This window comes from Dendropsophus ebraccatus, chromosome 13, assembly GCF_027789765.1.
Source record: "Dendropsophus ebraccatus isolate aDenEbr1 chromosome 13, aDenEbr1.pat, whole genome shotgun sequence".
NCBI classification, from domain to species: domain Eukaryota; kingdom Metazoa; phylum Chordata; class Amphibia; order Anura; family Hylidae; genus Dendropsophus; species Dendropsophus ebraccatus.
Window position 1 is genome coordinate 17,272,401 of NC_091466.1, and position 22,807 is coordinate 17,295,207.

Genomic DNA, 22,807 nt, shown 5'->3' on the forward strand with positions numbered 1-22,807 from the left:
AAAAAAAAAAATTTAAAGCCTTGCAAAATTACCCCTATGTAGGTGCCAACTACACTGGTCACCAGAGTGGAGGTGAAATATTCCCAGAAAGCACTCAATGAGTGTAAGTTTTGTGGAACGTGTACCTGGTGCCCCCTAGTGCTGAACACCTGAAGTGTCATCTAGTGAAAAAAAAAAATCATTTTACTGTTTTGACCATGTTTGAAACAAATAGATTATGCGCTTGGTTGATCTAATCTGGATTTTTTTGTAATCCAAAACCATTTTTCATTACATAAGATGTGCGCTACTTGAGCATGCTTGAGTACGATTGTTTGGCATTTCAATACCAGTGGCTGAAGAAGTTGGATGCAGCCCTGGGAAGTCTGGAACAACCATGGATACAGCCATAGGCCCTGGATGGCTGAACGTGGAGTCTAGCTTGCTAAGTTATACAGATGGCAACCTCGTTTCTCAAGGATAACGGAATGATTTATAAATTCTCATGGAGGGGAGATGTTCGAAACAAATTCTTTAACTGGCGACTTCCAGTTTTAGGTTAGGTGACATGATCCTGGATGGATATTCAATTTCAGGTCATGGCCCCTTACAGGTCGCAACACGAACCAATTCACTTAAAGTAGCGGTAATTCAGTGGTCACGGCCCTGCTACTTGGCCAACCTGACCTGTTTTTTATTTTTTGGGCTAAAGTTGCTATGTAACCCTGACCTCAGGAAGCTAAAGCTTTATAAATACAGATGATAAAAGAAACTTTTTAAAATACATTCTTATGGTGCGTTCACACCTACAGGATCTGCAGCTGATTTTCTGCAGCAGATTTCAGTTAAATAACTGAACACAACATCAGATTTGATGCTGTGTTCAGTTATTTAACTGAAATCTGCTGCAGAAAATCAGCTGCAGATCCTGTAGGTGTGAACGCACCCTTACAGTAACTGAGTATGGAGATTGCATCTTTGTATGTTTAACAATAGAGAACACCTCTATAGTGACCTCTGGTGGACTTCATCACATGTTTCACATCCATCAGGAGTCCTGCCTATCTAGATGTTACATGGGGGTCCACCACAGAAACACTTTGGAGAATGCGCAGAACACGATAGACGATGACACCAGGATTCTGTACACCACTGTACTTTTTACTGACACAAAAGACAATAGCACAATAACTTAAAAACGTTCAGGCGTCTCCACATTATAAGGATGAGGGGAGGGGTGTACCTTAGGTTAGCACTACAGATAATATTGTACTGAAGACCATTGCCCTTACACTGGGCACAGTGCTGGGTGTCATATGCTGAGGGCATCAAGCACCTTTTTAGAATGACATCTCCTGGAATACAGGTCAAGACAATGCATGATATTACAACTGTGAGAGTTCTGATGCGGCCCGGACTAGTCAAACAGTAAGTCTTCATCTCGGTCCTCAGCGAGGAGATTGACGGGTTCAGAGGCCTGGGCGTTATTCCACGCTGCTCGCTCCTTCTCTGCCTTTTCTTTGATTATTTTCTTCTTCTCTTGGATCTTTTTTAATCTGGTTTATACAAAGAACAAGAAATAAAATTCTCATTTCATCAGTTCCTCCTCTTCCTGTGTCAGTCAGTTCCAATCCTACCCTGCTGGGTCTCTTGTAGCTGGTTCCAGGAAGTAGCTAACTTACAGCCGCCATTGTTAGCAGCTATGTCCCTGGTCACCTCTATCCATGTCCGTGACTCTTCCCCTTGGGCTCCATTTACCATGCAGACATTTTAGGATGTCAGATTAGTATGGGCCTATGGTGCACCCCTTTTATTGTTGGGGGGTGGGGTGGAGATAGGCGATGAATATTAAAGGGGTAGTGCGGCGCTAAAAAATTATTCACAGAATAACACACATTACAAAGTTATACAACTTTGTAATGTATGTTATGTCTGTGAATGGCCCCCTTCCCCGTGTCCCACCACCCCCGCCCGTGTACCCGGAAGTGTTGGTGCATTATACATTACCTGATCCGTGTTGCGCATGTCCTCCATCTTGTGCCAAACGACATCTTCGGCCGGCCGAATCGCTGCCGCCGTCCTCCCTCTGCCGCGTCATACCTGTGCTCAGCTGCGATTGGCTGAGCATAACTTTGGCCGGCCGGAGATGACGTTTGGCACAAGATGGAGGACATGCGCAACACTGATCAGGTAATGTATAATGCACCACACACTTCCGGGTACACGTGCGGGGGTTGTAGGACACGGGAAGCGGGCCATTCACAGACATAACATACATTACAAAGTTGTATAACTTTGTAATGTGTGTTGTTCTGTGAATAATTTTTTAGCGCCGCACTACCCCTTTAAAATCTCAAAAAAATTTCGAAGTGTTATTTGTACTAACTCTGGACATGTCGTTCAGTCCCAAGACCCACTGTGACTGCAAGTTATAGCCAGGGAAAGCTAGTGGCGGTGTACTCCACTCCCCAGCTGCCCATCAGATCTCACTGTTCCTGCTATCACTTGGATCAGGCAGCCTTGCCCTTCCCTCCCTGATTCGATCTTACCTTTGACATGTTATAATACAAATGACAATACAGAACTAAACTGCACTTTTGGTCTCCTACGATAGCAGTTCTAGTAACATCTAGTATGAACTGGTAGCAAACCTACATGTTACCAGTAGTGGTCTGTATGAATGAGGTATTCAATACAGTGACTGTTCTCCCGAGAGGCCTCCCCATACAGAGTGGATAGGTAGTGACGCTTACCTGTAGAACTCTTCTCGCTCACGCTCGTCCAGCTCAGTAATAATGTAGGACAGTGTGCGCTCAATTTTAGGTATAATGACTGGGAAGAGGAAAGAAGAACGTTAATGATGGCCAAACAGTCTTCTTCATTTCAAACAACAAAGATTCTCCTATGTTTGTAACTATATGAATGTTCATCGATGTAACAAAGCCCAGCTGATCCTGAGGAAGGCAGACACCATTAAAGGGGTATTCCCCCCCAAATTATATGTGCATTAATACGTTGCCCACCCATAGCTTTCCATCTTTCCAATATCAATCCATTATGGATTCTGCACAGTTTTGCTGTTATCTAGATGCATTCATCCCCACTAAACGCATAGAATGATCAAATCCCAGTCCAACCCGTCTCCACTCCCCGCTCCTGGCACCCACCCTCCGAGTCGGGATCACGTGTCCTCCGTCTCTTCAATGGGCCAGGTTAGCGCTTCCAACCCAGTCCACTGAAGTGAGGGAGGACACTGGCAGCTGCTGCTCATCACTGTTTCCCTCCCCCCAGGTCACCAGCACTGTGTAACCCCCCCCTCTCTGCCCCTGAGACCCCCCCCCCCCCCCCCACACACACACACATTGTGCCCCAACCCCCCTCCTCCCCTCCCCCCCCCAGTGATCATCCACCGGACCCCTGTGCTCACCCGCAACACCCCCCCACCCCCCCCCCCCCCCCCCCCCCAAAAAAAAATAATATATATATATATTATTTTTTTTGGACTAGTCTTTAGGACATGTGAAAAAGAATTTAACATATGTTTTGTACATGATGTTTCCCGTGAGGTCATCAGAAGTCCTAGGGGAGACATTCATACTTCAGTTTGACGTTTTCCACTGTAAGGGTGTGTGTACACTGAGCAATTATCGCGGACTCTACGACAAAAAGTGTGCGGAATCCGCCCGTTTAAATGCAACATTGCTCCTTTCCAGAGAGCAAAATGGGATTTCCTTCTGTTCATGCACACAATGGAATTTCCATGCGGAATTTTCCACCATAGATCCGCTCTTTCCTCAAAGAATTGACATGTCAATTCTTTGGGCGGATTGCGCTGGCGAAATTCCATAGAACTCTATGGGAGTTCACTTTTTCTCATTCCTCATACCCTAAGGAATAAGCAAGGAATTTGAAGCAGAATCCGCTCTTAATTTCCGCTTAAAAATCCTCCTGTAAAATATGAACAGAACAATGCCCCATTGTGTTAAATGGAATTTCCGCTCTGTTGTTCACACTGCAGAATTTCCAAGCAGAATTTTCTGCCGCAGATCCACTTTCCACCTAAAGAATTGACATGTAAATTCGTTGGATGGCTTCTGCTAGAGGAATCCTATAGAAGTCAATGGGGGCTAAAATTCCGCCAGATCTAAATAGGCCAAGAATTTCAATGCAGAAAACTTTCCTCTTCATTTCTTCGCCTATTCCTTTGTGTTAACACACCCTAAAGGTATGTTTTATGGGAAACTGATGTGTCTTAAATAAACTTTGTGATTTTTAAATTATTTTTGAGCAATCATTATTGATTGATCATATGTGTGATGTTCTTATGTAGGATATATATATATATATATATATATATATATATATATATATATATATATATATATATATATATATATATATATATATATATATATACACATACACACACACACACCCTAAGGCTGCGTTCACGCTACGTATATTTCAGTCAGTATATGTATATTTCAGTCAGTATTGTGGTCCTCATATTGCAACCAAAACCAGGAGTGGATTAAAAACACAGAAAGGATCTGTTCACACAATGTTGAAATTGAGTGGATGGCCGCCATTTAATGGCAAATATTTGCTGTTATTTTAGAACAACGGCTGTTATATTGAAATAATGGCCGTTATTTACTGTTATATGGCGGCCATCCACTCAATTTCACCATTGTGTGAACAGATCCTTTCTGTATTTTTAATCCACTCCTGGTTTTGGTTGCAATATGAGGACCACAATACTGACTGAAATATACGTAGTGTGAACCCAGCCTAAAGGTATGTTCACATGAGGGATGGCTGCAGATCTTATGCAGAAAATGTGCAGTGTTTCTGCACGGAAACAAATCAAGTCTATATACAATCAGTTGCAGAAAATCTGCACATGTGAACATATCCTATATGGGGAATTACTAGGAGCCCCAGGAATAAAAGAAAACAGCCCCCCTGTGGTGACAATAGGCAGAGCTGAACTAGGTTTGCTAAGACCCCGCACCGGCATGCTGTGGGACTTCCTGCAATCATGTGATCGCTGGGTCTAGTAGATGGCTGCATTGTGCATCGTCACTCTCTCTATTCACTGAGTGCAACGTCACTGAGCGCTACTGCTCTTCATTGTAGATTTGCCCCATAGTGATCCTTGCAGGGTATAAGTAAAATGCCTTTTTACTACAGGACTGAAAGATGGAGGAGGAAAAAAATATTCCCAACCAGAATGATAAGACAAGTTTGCTTCCTTACCGTGTTCGATGGCGTTAACACGTCGGTTTGTGATTTTAATGGCTTCATCCAAGGTGACAAATGAAGTCTACGGTAATGTACAGAGAATGGAATAGTGGTTACTCATCTTTACTATTATATTGGCTTAATTACTATGTAAAGGAAAAGTTTGACACTTTTCGTATATATTTTATACTCCAACATTTTCTGTATATCAGTTTGCTGTCAGTGAGTGACAACACACAGGTTTACATTCAAAGGCTTCAAACCCAGACACAGCTATTCCTGAGAAGCGGAAACAACTGTATCCATTATAGGCAACGCTATCAGAAGCAAACAATGGGCTCCAGACTGATAACCAGGGAGATGTGCAGTGCTGATGTGTATAAGAGGGTTATCCAGGATTAGAAGAACATGGCCGCTTTCTTCCAGAAACAGCACCACTCTTGTTCCCAGTTTGGATATGGGTTTTTCAACTCGGTTCCATTGTGCCAGCCTAATGCATATACAAATGTAAGCCCGGCCGTTAGACACAGCGCTGCCAGTTTAAAAGTTGTTTTTTAGGACAATAACTGCATCCCCTGCTGAACGGACCCCAGGACAGATCTTGGATTAAAAGCAGCTATCTGATGGTACAAGTGGATGGGGGGGGGACAGATTGTGGGTACAGAGTCGCTTTAATTATCTCACAGGTGTCAAACTAGAACCCCTACAGCTGTTGCAAATCTACAATTCCCATAATACCTGGACAGCCAAAGCTTTAGCTAGAGGGCGGCAAGTTTGACTGCCCATTTATCTCTACCCATAATAATTCAAATAGGTAATGGCATCAAAAGTTGTGGGTCTACACAATGTCTGTTCATGTACCTATGTTCATACTATGTAAAGCTATATACCTGCAATGAGGCCAGTTCCACCAGCAGCTCCACGGCCTTTGCATAGTTCCTCTTCAGTTTTGCGAGTTGTTCTCCGCCCCTCGCAAGACCCGTTAATTCGTAACCTGTTGGATACAAGGAGTTATAAAGAGAACACATCACAGGGTAAAGGAGGACTACAAATACAAGCAAAGCTGTAGAAGTGAAGCGAGTGTATAAGGATAAGCTTTGTATGGCACAAATAGGGTGAAGTGTTTCTCTTCTATACTCACTGTCTCCTCCTTCCTGGTAATGTTCAAACACTGGTAATGTCACACCTGGAGGAAGAAAGAAGAGTCAGTGTGCGGCCTGTCCGACATATGTTATATCAGGGAGAGAAGTCGCCTAATCCAAGAGGAGAAAGAGAATACTATTGAGACTCTTATGACATACAAGACACGGTAAAGCTGACACTGCACTCTGTGGGACAGTGCCATTACCCAGCTTTTGCTTAAAGGGGTACTCCAGGAAAAATTAAATTTTCCTTTATCCAAAGCATAGGGGAAAAGTAGGTGATCGTGGGGGGTTGGCACGTGACCCACTGACCCCCCCCCCCCCCCCCGGCAATCTCTGTATCGGACACCGCGGTCTCTGTTAAGACTAGAGCCCCAGGTTGGCACGTAACCCACAGCTCTATTCATTGCTATGGAGCGACGGAAAGAGCCGAGTACATTGCTCTTTCCGTCACTCCATTGGAATGAATAGATCCGCAGGTCAAAGTAAATTTTCCCTGGAATACCCCTTCAAGTATGCTTTTATTATGTATTTTATTTTTTTTAAATGCCCATAGAGAACTTTCATGAGCAATGGTCAGATTGCTTATACTGATCCATGCAATGTGGTGTCAGAGAAGATCATCCCGGCCGATACTGCAGTACCTGCCGGATGATCTTCACTGCTGCTGAATTCAGATGCGGGCACATCCGAATTCCCCACTGCACACATTGGACTGTGCGGCCGGAGCCGCGCGTTCTATTGCGTGAACTGACAGGGACTGAATAGGGACTGCAGAAAACTGACGTGTCAGTTTTTTGTGGCGCTGCTAGCGATCCCGGACGGAGTGTACACTATGTGTATACACTCCGTTCGGGATTCCCTCTAACTGCACTGCACATAGGTTGTGCAATGCAACAATGGCTGTGATTAATATGACACTTACGTTGTGTGAATATAGCCTTATGGTGGCTGGATCGCTGCTCTGAGCCAGACTCTATTAGCAAAGTCTCTATGGCAGAAAATGACCCCTAGTAAAGGCCTCTAGCTGCCACAGTAACCAATTGGTACCCTGCAGGGGAGCCAACTAAACAAAACAATCGACAGGTGCTGCACCCGTCATTTAACTATTTGAATGCTGTGCTCGCTATCCACCGCAACATTTAAAAAGGCTAAATAATTGACATCAGCGCTAATGCTAATGTCAGTCATCAGCAGTGCTCCATATACACTCTCATGACCAATGTATGTATACTGCAGTAACGAAGAGGGTAATGTGTTCTTTATAGTGATGAATATCAACCATTAATGGGCACCCAGAAGAGTTCTCTAAAAGTACATCTCTATACCATTCAGTCCATTAATGCTGTACATGCCACCAATGGGGGTTGTCATTTATCTTACATCCATAGTAACCCATTGGCACTTAGAGTGATGGAGTAAGCCCCCTCCCTCTGTGTAGCCATCTAGATGCCATTCTTGCTTATATCAGTGGCTTCTAAGTGGTTAAATATCCAGGATCTGAGTTATTTCCAGTCCTGACCATTAAAGTAAATGGTCATCTGTATAATACAGCCAACTTCCAGAATAAATTGCGTTGACACAGCTTCTGTGGACCCACCTGTCTGGCAATACACTTTTTGTACACTGCAGCTCAGTCCTATTCGAGTGAGTGGGACCGAGTTCCATGTACTACCGGGCACAGCTGCTACACTATGTACTAATCTACACCTGGTAAGGAAGAGGTCACGGCAATCACCCAAGTGCCACAGCCTTTGCCATGAGCTGATCATAGTCTGGGCATGCACAATAAGCTAAAAGGGCTTATCCAGCGCTACAAAAACATGGCCACTTGTCCCCCTCTCTTGTCTCCAGATTGGGTGGGGTTTTAAACTCAGTTCCATTGAAGTAAATGGAGCTTAATTGCAAACCACACCTGAACTGGAAACAAGAGAGGGGGAAAAGCGGTCATGTTTTTGTAGCGCTGGATAACCCCTTTAAGAGCCCGGAGGTGTATAACCACATGCCCAGAATACAGCACTGCAGGGACCGGCAATGACGCTCCCCCTTCCTTTGTTAATCTGGACCCCCAATTACAATGTGTATGTGATATAAATTAGTCATTACCTGCTACATTGTCCCTCTTTGCTCTGACTTTGACCTGGGCTTTATTTACGTTCTGGATCACCGTTGTACTGTTGATGGGAAAGACTGGGTTAGGCCAAGTTCAGTGTTAAACAGACCTAACAACACTTCAAGGAGTAAACACAAATGAGCAGACTATGACTATATTCATGACTCATGATACTAGACAGCGGTTAAAGGGGTTATCCAGCGCTACAAATACATGGCCACTTTCCCCCTACTGTTGTCTCCAGATTGGGTAGGGTTTTGAAACTCAGTTCCATTGAAGTGAATGGAGCTTAATTGCAAACTGCACCTGAACTGGAGACAACAGTAGGGGGAAAAGTGGCCATGTTTTTGTTGCGCTGGATAACCCCTTTAAGCTGCCCATACACAGCTATCAAATGAAAGCTTGATCCTTCCCTCAGAGGAGAGCATGCATAACATATACATGAGACAGCTGGACAAGCACATATGTCTGACTTTCCCTTCATGTGTATAGTCACTTAGCAGATCGGACCTCCCAGGTACTAGTGTACACATAGCTAGCTTCAACAGGAATACTGGCCCTCTTCTGATCACCAATATATGAAGATATTAAAGGGATTATCCAGCACTAACAAAGCATGGCCACTTTTGCCATTTGCCACTTTTGGGGTTTGAAACTCAGTTCCATTGAAGTAAATGGAGCTTAATTTCAAATCACACCTGAACTGGAGACAAGAGAGGGGGGAAAAGTGGCCATGTTTTTGTAATATCAAACGACATAAGAAATCAAACCAACTATAATCTTCACAATATGTTATTACTGGGCCCAATGGTGATGAGCAGAGGTAAGCAAATCTACTACTGTAACTATGACTGCATCTGGATCAAAAGGATCAACCATTAATTCGCTTAGTCTGGTGCTCTGGTTGCCTAGAACAGATAGATACAGTCCTAGGAGACCTCAGAAATGTCCACATATCAAGACCACTAAGATAACCGATGGCCAATCCATTCAATTCAGATACAACCAAGGTTACCGTCGACCCCTCACTATTGGTGATGACCTCTGTACTACTGTGAGCCTTGAGCTCACAGTAGTGATCCAGCCGCTCAGCCCATGATAGTGCATGTCACATAGGATACTGGTCTATACACTTAAAGGGGTACTCTGACAATAAAAACTTTAGAATTTTTGCTGTCCTTCTTTGCAACACAATAAACATGCTATTCTTACTTCACCACGCTCCTCCATTGTCCTCCTGCAGCATCTCGGGGTCTCCTAGTGAATGCTCCCCCTGCCACTTTACAGATGGACTCGCCAGTGACTGCCAGCTCAGCCAGCCAATCAGTGATTGAGACAGGACAACGCCAAGGCCAGTGGCTGAGCGGGCTGTCAATGGTGAAAAGAGTGCGTCTTGGAAGGATTGTTCAGGGAGGGGCCTTGTGATGCTGCCAGGGGACACCAAGGGAGCGTGAAGAGGGACAATGGCATCTTTATTATGTTGTATAGGGTGGCAATATATCAAAAGTTTTTCTTTATTACCATTTATTACCATTATCCCTTTAATTTGTTAGCCAGATGTCACCTCCTGTTAATACCATCTTAAACATCTGCCTATCCTTGAACCCCTCCCCCTATGCTTCAATAGCCATATATCTTGGGCATCACAGTAGAAACAAGGCAGGAATACAATACCTGAAATCTCCTGCTGTGAATTTGGCTTCAGCGAGTGAGAAGGCGGCTTCCCTCATAACCTCTCCCATCAGCATCTTGGTCTACAACACAAACATCCATGAGAAAATCAGTGTCACTTTTTATACCAGCCATGATATCATTAATATATACCATCCTAGAGGTACTGCACTGATCAATACCACCCTATGCACTCAGCTATAGCGCCCTAGAGGCGACGCGCTCAGCTATAGCGCCCTAGAGGCGACGCGCTCAGCTATAGCGCCCTAGAGGCGACGCGCTCAGCTATAGCGCCCTAGAGGCGACGCGCTCAGCTATAGCGCCCTAGAGGCGACGCGCTCAGCTATGGCGCCCCTAGAGGCGACGCGCTCAGCTATGGCGCCCCTAGAGGCGACGCGCTCAGCTATGGCGCCCCTAGAGGCGACGCGCTCAGCTATGGCGCCCCTAGAGGCGACGCGCTCAGCTATGGCGCCCCTAGAGGCGACGCGCTCAGCTATGGCGCCCCTAGAGGCGACGCGCTCAGCTATGGCGCCCCTAGAGGCGACGCGCTCAGCTATGGCGCCCCTAGAGGCGACGCGCTCAGCTATGGCGCCCCTAGAGGCGACGCGCTCAGCTATGGCGCCCCTAGAGGCGACGCGCTCAGCTATGGCGCCCCTAGAGGCGACGCGCTCAGCTATGGCGCCCCTAGAGGCGACGCGCTCAGCTATGGCGCCCCTAGAGGCGACGCGCTCAGCTATGGCGCCCCTAGAGGCGACGCGCTCAGCTATGGCACCCCTAGAGGCGACGCGCTCAGCTATGGCGCCCCTAGAGGCGACGCGCTCAGCTATGGCGCCCCTAGAGGCGACGCGCTCAGCTATGGCGCCCCTAGAGGCGACGCGCTCAGCTATGGCGCCCCTAGAGGCGACGCGCTCAGCTATGGCGCCCCTAGAGGCGACGCGCTCAGCTATGGCGCCCCTAGAGGCGACGCGCTCAGCTATGGCGCCCCTAGAGGCGACGCGCTCAGCTATGGCGCCCCTAGAGGCGACGCGCTCAGCTATGGCGCCCCTAGAGGCGTCGCGCTCAGCTATGGCGCCCCTAGAGGCGACGCGCTCAGCTATGGCGCCCCTAGAGGCGACGCGCTCAGCTATGGCGCCCCTAGAGGCGACGCGCTCAGCTATGGCGCCCCTAGAGGCGACGCGCTCAGCTATGGCGCCCCTAGAGGCGACGCGCTCAGCTATGGCGCCCCTAGAGGCGACGCGCTCAGCTATGGCGCCCCTAGAGGCGACGCGCTCAGCTATGGCGCCCCTAGAGGCGACGCGCTCAGCTATGGCGCCCCTAGAGGCGACGCGCTCAGCTATGGCGCCCCTAGAGGCGACGCGCTCAGCTATGGCGCCCCTAGAGGCGACGCGCTCAGCTATGGCGCCCCTAGAGGCGACGCGCTCAGCTATGGCGCCCCTAGAGGCGACGCGCTCAGCTATGGCGCCCCTAGAGGCGACGCGCTCAGCTATGGCGCCCCTAGAGGCGACGCGCTCAGCTATGGCGCCCCTAGAGGCGACGCGCTCAGCTATGGCGCCCCTAGAGGCGACGCGCTCAGCTATGGCGCCCCTAGAGGCGACGCGCTCAGCTATGGCGCCCCTAGAGGCGACGCGCTCAGCTATGGCGCCCCTAGAGGCGACGCGCTCAGCTATGGCGCCCCTAGAGGCGACGCGCTCAGCTATGGCGCCCCTAGAGGCGACGCGCTCAGCTATGGCGCCCCTAGAGGCGACGCGCTCAGCTATGGCGCCCCTAGAGGCGACGCGCTCAGCTATGGCGCCCCTAGAGGCGACGCGCTCAGCTATGGCGCCCCTAGAGGCGACGCGCTCAGCTATGGCGCCCCTAGAGGCGACGCGCTCAGCTATGGCGCCCCTAGAGGCGACGCGCTCAGCTATGGCGCCCCTAGAGGCGACGCGCTCAGCTATGGCGCCCCTAGAGGCGACGCGCTCAGCTATGGCGCCCCTAGAGGCGACGCGCTCAGCTATGGCGCCCCTAGAGGCGACGCGCTCAGCTATGGCGCCCCTAGAGGTGACGCGCTCAGCTATGGCGCCCCTAGAGGTGACGCTCTCAGCAATAGCGCCCCTAGAGGTGACGCTCTCAGCAATAGCGCCCCTAGAGGTGACGCTCTCAGCAATGGCGCCCCTAGAGGGGACGCGCTCAGCTATGGCGCCTCTAGAGGTGACGCGCTCAGCTATGGCGCCCCTAGAGGTGACGCGCTCAGCTATGGCGCCCCTAGAGGTGACGCGCTCAGCAATAGCGCCCCTAGAGGGGACGCGCTCAGCTATGGCGCCCCTAGAGGTGACGCGCTCAGCTATGGCGCCCCTAGAGGTGACGCGCTCAGCTATGGCGCCCCTAGAGGTACTGCACTGATCTCTGCTGTCCTAGAGGTAACATACTGATGTATACCGTCTCAGAGGTAATGCTCTTGTTAACCCTTGAAGGCATGGGCAAGTTTAATTTTATTGCTTTTGTCATTTTCCTTCTTGTCTTTTAAGAGACATATTTCTGCAACCAGAAATTGGAGCCATTTGTTTATCAGACATGTATCCTATGGAAGTATCCTGTGGGTATGCCATACATGTCCAGATGGGAGCCCTTCTTTACTTACTGATTCTTAATGTAATGGAATATTTGAATTTCTTAGGGTAAATGCACATTAGATGGATTTGCTCTGGATTTTGTGCAGGATTCCACAGCCGATCACAGGACTGGCAAAGATGTGATTTCATTTCTCCAATCTGGCACTGACCTGCGGCATTGATTTACCATGTCAATTTATGTCACTATATTGCCAAGGAGTTTCCCAAATCCACACAATAAACCAGTCTAGTGTGTATTTCCCCTTAAAGTGTCAGCTAGGGATTCTGTAGGCCCTCTGAGCCACGGACACACAGCACATCTTACCTCTATAATTTTCTTAAGGATCTGTCGGAAGCGCATGGTTAAGGCATCAGACTTCTTCTTCAGCAGGTTGCGTCCTGTTTGGGCGCCTTTCAAGCGAGCCTTCATGATGGTCTGAGCCCTAAGAAAAATTTGAAGGAAAAGAAGTTAAAATGGTTAAAAAAGTACACAGTGCAAGAAATGTCTATATATATTACATTTGGTCACAGAGACATGGCTGGGGTCTCACTGCTGTGACCAACTCCGATCAGGAGAACAAGCACAGGGTAGCGGCTTTTATTCCCCAGCTTGCAGGGATCTCCGTTCAGGTGGCTCCGTTATTAATAATGTTTTTTTTTTTTTTTTTTTTTTTATTTCAAATGAAAGTGCCAGAGATTTGTAATTTACTTCTGTTTAAAAATCTCCAGTCTTTGAGTACTTATCAGCTGCTGTATGTCCTGCAGGAAGTGGTGTATTCTTTCCAGTTTGGAGAACATTATAGGTTTTCTATGGGGATTTGCTATTGCTCTGGACAGAGGTGGCAGCAGAGAGCACTGTGTCAGACTGAAAAGAATACATCACTTCCTGCAGGACGTACAGCAGCTGATAAGTGCTGGAAGACTGGAGAGTTTTAAATAGAAGTAATTTACAAATCTGTATAACTTTTTTTTTCGCTGGAGTACCCCTTTAATGAAGGAAGCAGGGCAGGAGTAGACCCCTGATCATGTTCAAGAACAGCCATAGAAGAGTGTGTGAGTGTGAGTTTGTGTGTGTGTCTGGAGCTCTACGTTCTCCACCCAGACCATCCCCTTCATTCTGGAGATCCTAGGCGCTGGTACTTATAGCGCCAACTCCATCTACAGCGCAGTACACTGGATTTCATCACTTCAGTCTCTGCAACCAAAACTTTCCACATCTTCAGGACATAAAAACAACCACATCTAGATTTCACACCACCTAGTGATATAGTCTTAGTCCGCTCTCTCACACACGTATTTACCATCCTTATTACATACACTCCTGTGGACGGAGCTAATGTTAAAGCGTTACCGTCCCATGGTTGGGATCCAAGCGGTCAGACCCCTGACGATCACAAGACGGAGTCAGGAGCGCTTTATGGCGATCTCTGTCACTGCAGGACATAGCCTCCATCATAAGTGGAGTGACGTTCAGCCGCCTGCTTCTTCCGGCTCTATATAGCAATCAGCGGGGGTCTCAACAAACAGACACATCAAAACTTGTCGAACACGTCAAAAGTTTTTTAAAGCGACAGTAACGCTACTTATATCCAATTTGCAGAAGGAAAGTGCCCATTAAAGGGGTTGTCCAGCGAAAAAATTTTTCTTTCAAATCAACTGAGATCAGAAAGTTATATAGATTTGTAATTTATTTCTATTAAAAAAAATCTCAAGTCTTCCCATACTTATTAGCTGCTGTATGTCATGCAGGAAATGTTGTTTTATTTTCAGTCTGACACAGTGCTCTCTGCTGACATCTCTTTGTCTCGTTTTTTTATGAATCCCCATAGAAAACCCCTCCTGCTCTGGACAGTTCCTGACTCGGCCAGAGATGTCAGCAGAGAGCACTGTGTCAGACTGAAAATAAAACAACATTTCCTGCAGGACATACAGCAGCTGAAAAGTACTGGAAGACTTGAGATTTTTTAATAGAAGTACCGTAAATAACTTTCTGACACCAGTTGATTTGAAAGAAAAATATTTTCGCTTGGTGTTCTGTATTACTGTAGATCCCTACTGCATTGGGATCACACCCATCAATATCAGTAATACATTCATATTATCGCCATTTATCAATATGCTTAGAGTATGTTCACACCATCTAGAATCTGTACTCTTCATAGTCTGTATGCCGCTTTCCCCATCCAATGCTGCTAACTATCTACAGTGAAATCCCTTTAATTCAGCATCCAGTAATCCAGAATAGGTGATAATCTCCTACAACTGTAGGCACTTCTTAAAGGGGTTGTCTAATGCCGCTCACATCATGGCGGCAGCCATATTAGTGACCAGTATTGCATATATATAGTATGACAGAATGTTTGTGTCATGGAGGGTTGGAGTCTTAGGACCAGGAGCAGAGACACTTCCTACATTATAGTTCCTCAATCTGACTGAAGAAGCCTAGTGGTTGTCATGGTAATACACAAGGGGGCTATAGGAAGACATTATTTGGGGGTACGTAATACAACAGGAGAGCAGTTGCCCATAGCAACCAATCATGTTGTGGCTTTCATTTTTATTTAGGCCTCTAGGCCCCAGTCTGGTTGCTATGGGCAACGTTTCCATAGTCAATGTTTTCTATGGGTCATAGTGTGGTTATACGGCAGTGCCCCCCACACAGGGATCCTGTCCTTATTTCAAGCTTTCCTAGGGAAATCCCTAGGTGGGGGGGGGGGTCACCTTAAAGGGGGTTTCCTTCTACACACTAAAATGACAGGTCATAGGTATCTGATCAGTGGGGGTCACGGACCCATAGAGGGGAGGGGCTGCTGACACCGACTACAGTCTGTATAGACACCAAGCAGTATATATCAGGCTCCGTGTACAGATTCCTGTAACATCCTCCTATTCTTATAACAAAGAAAGCTTTATCCAGCAAACAGAACATATGATTACATGGAAGCCTTCGCTGCTATACACAGAACAATCCTCTTAAGGGTGCGTTCACACCTACAGGATCTGCAGCTGATTTTCTGCAGCAGATTTCAGTTAAATAACTGAACACAGCATCAAATCTGATGCTGTGTTCAGTTATTTAACTGAAATCTGCTGCAGAAAATCAGCTGCAGATCCTGTAGGTGTGAACGCACCCTAAAGGGGTATTTCCAGCTCACATTGGTTTCCTCCATTCCCATGATCACCCCTTTAAAGTCCCCCCCCCCCATCTTCTTTAAAGGGGTTGGTTGTTGTAGTTCTTTGTAGTAAGTGAGCGACACCTGGAGTCCTGGGCACAGTCCCCTCTAAGATGGGTAAAAATCTCAAGTGTTTCAGTACTTATCAGCTGCCATATGTCCTGCAGGAAGTGGTGTATTTTTTCCAGTCTGACACAGTGCTCTCTGCTGCCACCTCTGTCCATGTCAGGAACTGTCCAGAGCAGCAGCAAATCCCCATAGAAAACCTCTCCTGCTCTGGACAGTTCCTGACATGCACAGAGGTGGCAGCACTGTGTCAGACTGGACATACAGGGCATATAGCAGCTGATAAGTACTGGAATACCTGCGATTTTGAAATAAGAGTAAATTATAAACCTATATAATTTTCTGACACTACCTGACTTAAAAGAAGAAAAGTTTCACTGGAGTTCCCCTTTAAACTAGCACCATGTACTACACAGGTATAAGGCTCCTGCAAACTAAACGTAACTTCCATTTCACCAGTGTGGGGTGGTCCATCGATAAATTGGGACCAACATTCATGCTGCTGAAACAAGGCGCCCAAAGAAAAGCGCCAGGACACTTTTTTTTTTTTTTTTTTTTTAAGTTTTTGTATTTTATTTAGGTTTTGTTTTGAATTACTATTGCAGTATTGTAGAGATGCTGACGAAACTGCACAACAAGTAAAAGCACAATAGTATTTCGGTTTCCTGCCCCTTTAAGAAGGCTGGCTAATCTCGGTGTTTCTCCTCCACACTACATGAGAATGTGGCCGTCCACCCTGGGCCGGTTTGTGCTGTATTGTGCTCAGTCACATCACCCTGCGCCCGGCCAGATCCAGAACATCCATGGGGCTTGTTTTCTGTATACACAGCCTATGTTTACTGTGTCATTACTCAGTGATTCCTGCTTTATGACGGTGGGCGATCAATCTACTGCCCCCTACAGGATGACTATTGAAATCCACTTGTACCAACTCTATAATAAAACAATGTATAATAATGTAATCCTAAAATACAAAGTGTCTCCAATAGGTTGCGACCTAGATTCTAGAGGATTAAAGGGGTATTGTTCGAAAACCTTCAGCCCTCCAGCTGCTGTAGGACTACGATTCCCATCATGCCCTGGTTGGGGAACAGTGCTCTAATGGGTGCCCACTATGCCAATAGTAAGGGGTCCATCAGACCCCATGCAGTTATGAGTCTGATCACGGCCGATGGCAAATGCTGGAGTAGGAAAATGTTATTTTCTAAGGTCCTGCGGAATAAGGAAGAAGGAGGAGGAGGAGACAACAACCCCCATCATAGAAATACAAGACTGTATAAATCCCCCACAATACACTGGGGGTCTGTTCTGCCATCTTCGGTGGTCCTAGAAGAAGAGACCCCCTCTAATATCTGAGGATGACCCCCACTCTGCTCAGCAATGTAACCTTAGTAGTGACACAATGGAGGTGTTGACACTGGACACAATCCTGTATATGGTAAAATAATAGAGGGCAGAGCAGTGTTACAGGGGAGCTCTTCATACACTGGGATATAGGAAGTCCCAGAAGCCGATGGGAACTGATTGTGGTATACATGGTGCAAGACTACAACTCCCATCATGCCCTGACAACCTGCGGCTCTCCACCTGTTGCTACAATGAGTCAGGAACAATGTAGATGTGGATAAGTGTCTGATCAATGATGTCAGAACGGAGTGGCGGTGGAACGTGCACGCTTCTGCCCCTTTAACGCCCTACAGCACGCATGCTTAAAGGGATTATCCAGCGCTACAAAAACATGGCCACTTTTCCCCCTCTCTTGTCTCCAGTTCAGGTGCTGTTTGCAATTAAGCTCCATTTACTTCAATGGAACTGAGTTCAAAACCCCACCCAAACTAGAGATAACAGTAGGGGGAAAGTGGCCATGTTTTTGTAGCGCTGGATAATTCCTTTAAGCACTGATCAATGGCCGCCCTTACTTGTGATCGGGGGCTCCAACTCCAACCTCATCGATCCCATACCTATCCCTGGATATAGGTGACAAGTTGTAACCATAGGAGCACCCTTATAACTATAGGTATAACCCTGCACTGCAACAACTCCATTCTCGTGGCCACTGATCATAGTGATCGCTGACCCCAGTGATCCACCCCCTTTAATATGGGGGTACTGAAGGTCAAGGGTCTTCCTTATGGGAAATCTTATAGAAATCAAGCTAAATTTAAAGGGGCTGTCACCTGACAGGCAGCTACATAGTTTTTTCTAAAGATGGAAATCCCCTTTAAGCCCCAATTACAATAATACCATAGAGATCTATAGCCAGAATGGCCGCAGACAATCCACCCCCTCCATAGCACAGAGCCGTGTATACGTACATCCGGGACGGGAACACCTCGATCCTGTCTTTGCCCGACATCTTGTCTTCTGCACCGCTCGGCCGCTTCTGCTGTCACTGTAGCAGTCACGGGGCAGGAGCGCTGGGTCATGTGACGTGGTGCGGCAGAGTGGGCGGGACTCCTGATTAGTCACATGACCTCTTCCCGTTCGCAAAGCGGCTTCAAAATCACGTGACGCAGTGTATAAATCCAGTCATATAATGTCGCCTCACTATTACGGGTATTACCGTTCTGTTTTTAAACCATTTCCCCTTCCAATGTGTCGCTTTAGCGAGTTTACGCTTCGAACGTAACTCAGGGTTCCTACCCATTATTTTTTTCCATGTGAACCACACTGCCATTTTAATGTGCAAAAAAAAAAACACATCTGTTTATTCACACGCAACAAGCTTAGGGAATTGTCTACCACAACCAATATGGCCGCCGTGAAAGGCCGTTCTGTACACGTCCCGTCTCTATAGTTCCGCTCGGGCTGTGACGCATGCGCTGTAGTCTCTATGGTTCCGCTTGTTCCGTGGCGCATGCGTTGTACCGTCTTGCCGGGACGCATGCTGATGAAATAGTGCGGCGTGTGCTACAGGAAGGCACCAGGGCCCCACACACTGATCTGATCACGGAGCTCCGGGGACGGGCGACAAGACAGGTAGGTTTTTGTTTCCAGGCGACGGGTTTGCAAGGACATGAAGCCCCCTGTAATGGAGGGTTTGGAGTGGACCCACCCAGAGGCTGGTATACAGGGCTGGCACCGGCCTGCTGCCCTGCACCATGTATAGAGTAGTTATGGAGGCGCTCTCTAGCCATACACTGTATAGTATCCTCATACACCCCTGGTCTCCTCTATATAACACAGGGGTCACGTGGGCCCACCATAACTATAATGCTCGGGGGGTCCTTCCTTTGGTTCCCCAACTTTCCCAAGAGCAATGACCCCCCAGTTCTTGTTCCTGGATGGGGATGTGAGGGAGGATAATAGGACAGGCCATGATGGCACAGGACGTGTTCATTTAGATGCTTAGGGCCCTTTTACACGGAAAGATTATCTGCCAAAGATTTGAAGCCAAAACCAGGAATGGATTTGAAAAGAGGAGAAATCTCAGGCTTTCCTTTATTACCTGGTCTCTGTTTATAGTCCATTCCTGGCTTTGGCTTCAAATCTTTGGCAGATAATCTGTCAGATAATCTTTCCGTGTAAAAGGGCCCTTATTTCTCCAGGATGAGATCTGCTATGTCTGTGTATATTCCTGCCGTGTCTGATGAGCAGTGTAACTTTTCATATATTGCAGCCCATGGTGAGACTAACAATTCCTTCCATACTTGTTGTGTTATATTCAGTCTCCTTCCCCCAGTTCTGAGCTGCTGCTTTCTACTGAAAACACAACAATCTGTGTGTGAGCTTTTCTCTCTGTCTCCTCCTCCTCCTTCCCCCTCTCCCTTCTGAGACGGCTGATGTTAACAAATCCCTATCTGCAGTTTTGTAGCTTTGTAATGCAAGGAGGAATAATGCCAGTGAGTTCATCAGCAACTTGACCTCAGATTAACCCTCCCAACATTACAAAGAAGATACAAAACTGCAGATAGGGGCTTGTGTCTCAAAAGGGAGGAGGGGTCAGAGAGAGTAGCTGACAGTTTTTTTTTGTGTCTTCAGAAAACAGCAGCTCAGAACTGGGGGAAGGAGACTGAATAGATAATAACTAGTATGGAAGTATTGTTAGTCTCACCATGGGCAGCAACATATGAAACGTTGCACTGCCCATCAGACACATGACCATGAAACCATCGGGCTTGGAAGCCTCATAGAGGAGTAATGCAGCCATTGTCGCTCGTCTACTGCTGCTCCAATCATTCTAGAGGAGTCTGGCAGCGGCTTATTCCCCTCTTCTCATTGTAAACATACACATATTGGGGGAGATTTATCAAACATGGTGTAAAGTGAGACTGGCTCAATTACCCCTAGCAACCAATCAGATTCCTTTCATTTTTCAAAGAATCTGTGAGGAATGAAAAGTGGAATCTGATTGGTTGCTAGGGGCAACTAAGAGAATTTTACTTTACACCATGTTTGATAAATCTCCCCCATTGCACCTGGTACCATTTGGCCCTTAGGATGTTTTTTTATAGGGCCCCTTATTGTTACACTAGCCCTGTTGCTGGCTTATTGTAAGGGATCATGGTCCGGCTACAGCATCGGAGGACAGTGATGAAGAGCGGCAACATCCAGCTGACCCAGCCTGATTGGTTCACACCTTCCAATGGTTTCACCTCGCTGGTGCTCAGTGTTACAGACAGTCATACATAATATAGATTAGATGCACGGCACTCACAGCTCAGGCCAACTTTATAGCAGCTTCATAACAGATGCAAACAAGATGACGCCACAATGTTCTGGCCTGCGGCTGTTTCACATCACCTGGCACTTCCTCAGTGGCCTTCAGGAAATGTGGTGCCTGTGAGAATGTTGTCATCACTGCTTGTTGTCAGTAAATGGAGACCTTCTCCACTTTCCATCCAATCACTGAGAACCTCTACAGGCTACATCTGAGGCCTTTCTATAGTCTATGTATTAGGGTTCGTATTATATCCCTGTATATATGCTGGGGTGTGTGTTCCCGGCTATTGTAATGTGTATATATAATGCAGAAGGGTCATTGACGCTGTGATCTCCAACTTGTGTTGCAAATCTACGATTCCCAGATCAGGACATGCTGGGAGTTGTAGTTTTACATCAGCTGTGGAGCCGCAGATTGGAGATGAGTGACATGAGAGTGACTGTCATGTGTACATACCAGTTCACGGCAGAAGTTTTGATCACTGAGGTCTGGGTGCTGAGGTACACGCTGGTCTCTGCTGAGTGCTGTGCCTGTCCATTTCTGAGCAGAGGTGGACAGAGCATAGTCACTAGATTGCAATGTGGCACCTGTCACTATGCTGTAACCCATGCACTGACCCAATCGATCGTTTAACGATTTTGAAGCAACAATTTGTTTTTTATACCGATCAGCGTTTTTGCTGCGTTTACACGGAACGATTATCATTAGAATTTTCGCAATAACGATCACATTTGAGCGATAATCGTTTCCTGTAAACACAGCGAACGATCAAGTGACGAGCGAGAAGTCGTTCATTTTGATCTCTCAACATGTTCTCAAATCGTTGTTCGCTAAAAATTTGCAGATCGCTTTGTGTAAAGTCTTTCAAAGATTCACCCTATGTGAAAGATGGGCTTAAACGATCGCAATAACGATTTTTCTTACGAATTTTCTAACGATTTATTCATCTAAACACTGATCGTTATAAAAAAAAAAAATATTGTTGCTTTAAAATCGTTAAACTATTGATTGGGCGAAGTATCACTTTGTGTAAACGCAGCACATGACAAAGAGAAAAATCGTTATTGCGATTGTTTTTAAGATCGCTTAAGCCCATCTCTCACACAGGGTGAATCTGTGAAAGGCTGTTTACACAAAGCGATCTGCGAATTTTTAGCGAACGACCAACGACGATTTGAGAACATGTTGAAAGATCACGATGAACAATCTCTCGCTCGTCGCTTGATCGTTCGCTGTGTTTGCATGAGCCGATTATCGCTCAAATGCCATCGCTATCACGAAAATTCGAGCGATAATCGCTCTGTGTAAACTGTTTATTCTAATTAATTGGGGCTTTTTACATCAAATTCCCCTGGTGTGAGACGTATCCACGGATCACCACTAACCTATGAATGGGTCCGTACCATTGTGGTTGAGTACAGGTGCACCTCCATAGTGCAGGTCTGCGGTTGTGGACAGCCCTACAGCCAGGCACAAGCATGCCGTGGTATACATCGGATCACCTTCTTCCCATGATTCTGACCTATACCTTGGATATACAGCATGAACAAGCTGTACATATGGCCGATCTTTCTGTGCGAGGTTTGTACAGGTTTTCTGCCTCTAGTTGTACTAGTTCACTCACAGCAAGCAGAGATGTAAAGCTTTAGAACACGCAGGATATTAGGAAGTGAATCTAGTAGGGATGATGATGGCCGTGTGTTAAATGTATGTCATCTAGAGATGAGCGAACCGGGTTCGGGTTCGAGTCGATCCGAACCCGAACGTTCGGTATTTGATTAGCTTGGGCTGCTGAACTTGGATAAAGCTCTAAGGTTGTCTGGAAAACATGAAAACCAGAAAACCTTACATAATTCTGTTATGTTTCTCCATCCCATATGAAGCCCCTGCTTGTAGATATAGACGGGGCTCAGAAAGACAATGGATAGGAGGTGATGCTGACGCGTCAGAAGAGGCCATGACACAGCACATACACATTCTACATAGACAGCAGAAAGTCACAGCCGGGGACGGCAACCCATTGCAGCGCCCGCTCCTGTATGACTGACATATGGAAATGTCTCTATAGTACTTCACGGCTCCTATACTTTCTATAGGTCTATCCTGTGTAACAGAGTAGTGTGGGATATGAGATGTTAAGTTGCTGGCAGTGCACCATGGGGTAG

The 22,807-nt window shown here is 46.7% G+C and overlaps 2 protein-coding genes across 3 annotated transcripts in view; one reads left to right on the plus strand and one right to left on the minus strand.

The window, feature by feature from the left end:
* The window catches only part of EIF2S1 (eukaryotic translation initiation factor 2 subunit alpha), a 465,302-nt gene that overhangs the window by 435,886 nt on the left and 6,609 nt on the right, over positions 1-22,807 (plus strand). The window contains exon 1 of one of the 2 annotated variants that reach the window (XM_069949417.1): positions 18,821-18,958. The exons of the other annotated variant lie outside the window; for it this stretch is intronic. The gene's annotated coding sequence lies outside the window, so the exon portion shown is untranslated. Of the gene's footprint in view, positions 1-18,820; positions 18,959-22,807 lie in introns of those variants that run through there. 2 annotated transcript variants of the gene reach the window in all.
* Positions 1,120-18,406, minus strand: ATP6V1D (ATPase H+ transporting V1 subunit D). The gene is made up of 9 exons (XM_069949420.1): positions 18,295-18,406; positions 13,066-13,183; positions 10,153-10,232; positions 8,472-8,539; positions 6,365-6,409; positions 6,114-6,217; positions 5,239-5,305; positions 2,733-2,811; positions 1,120-1,535 (listed from the first exon to the last, which is right to left on the minus strand). Exons 1-9 carry the CDS (start codon positions 18,333-18,335, stop codon positions 1,397-1,399), a joined length of 741 nt encoding a protein of 246 aa, XP_069805521.1. The 5' UTR covers positions 18,336-18,406; the 3' UTR covers positions 1,120-1,396.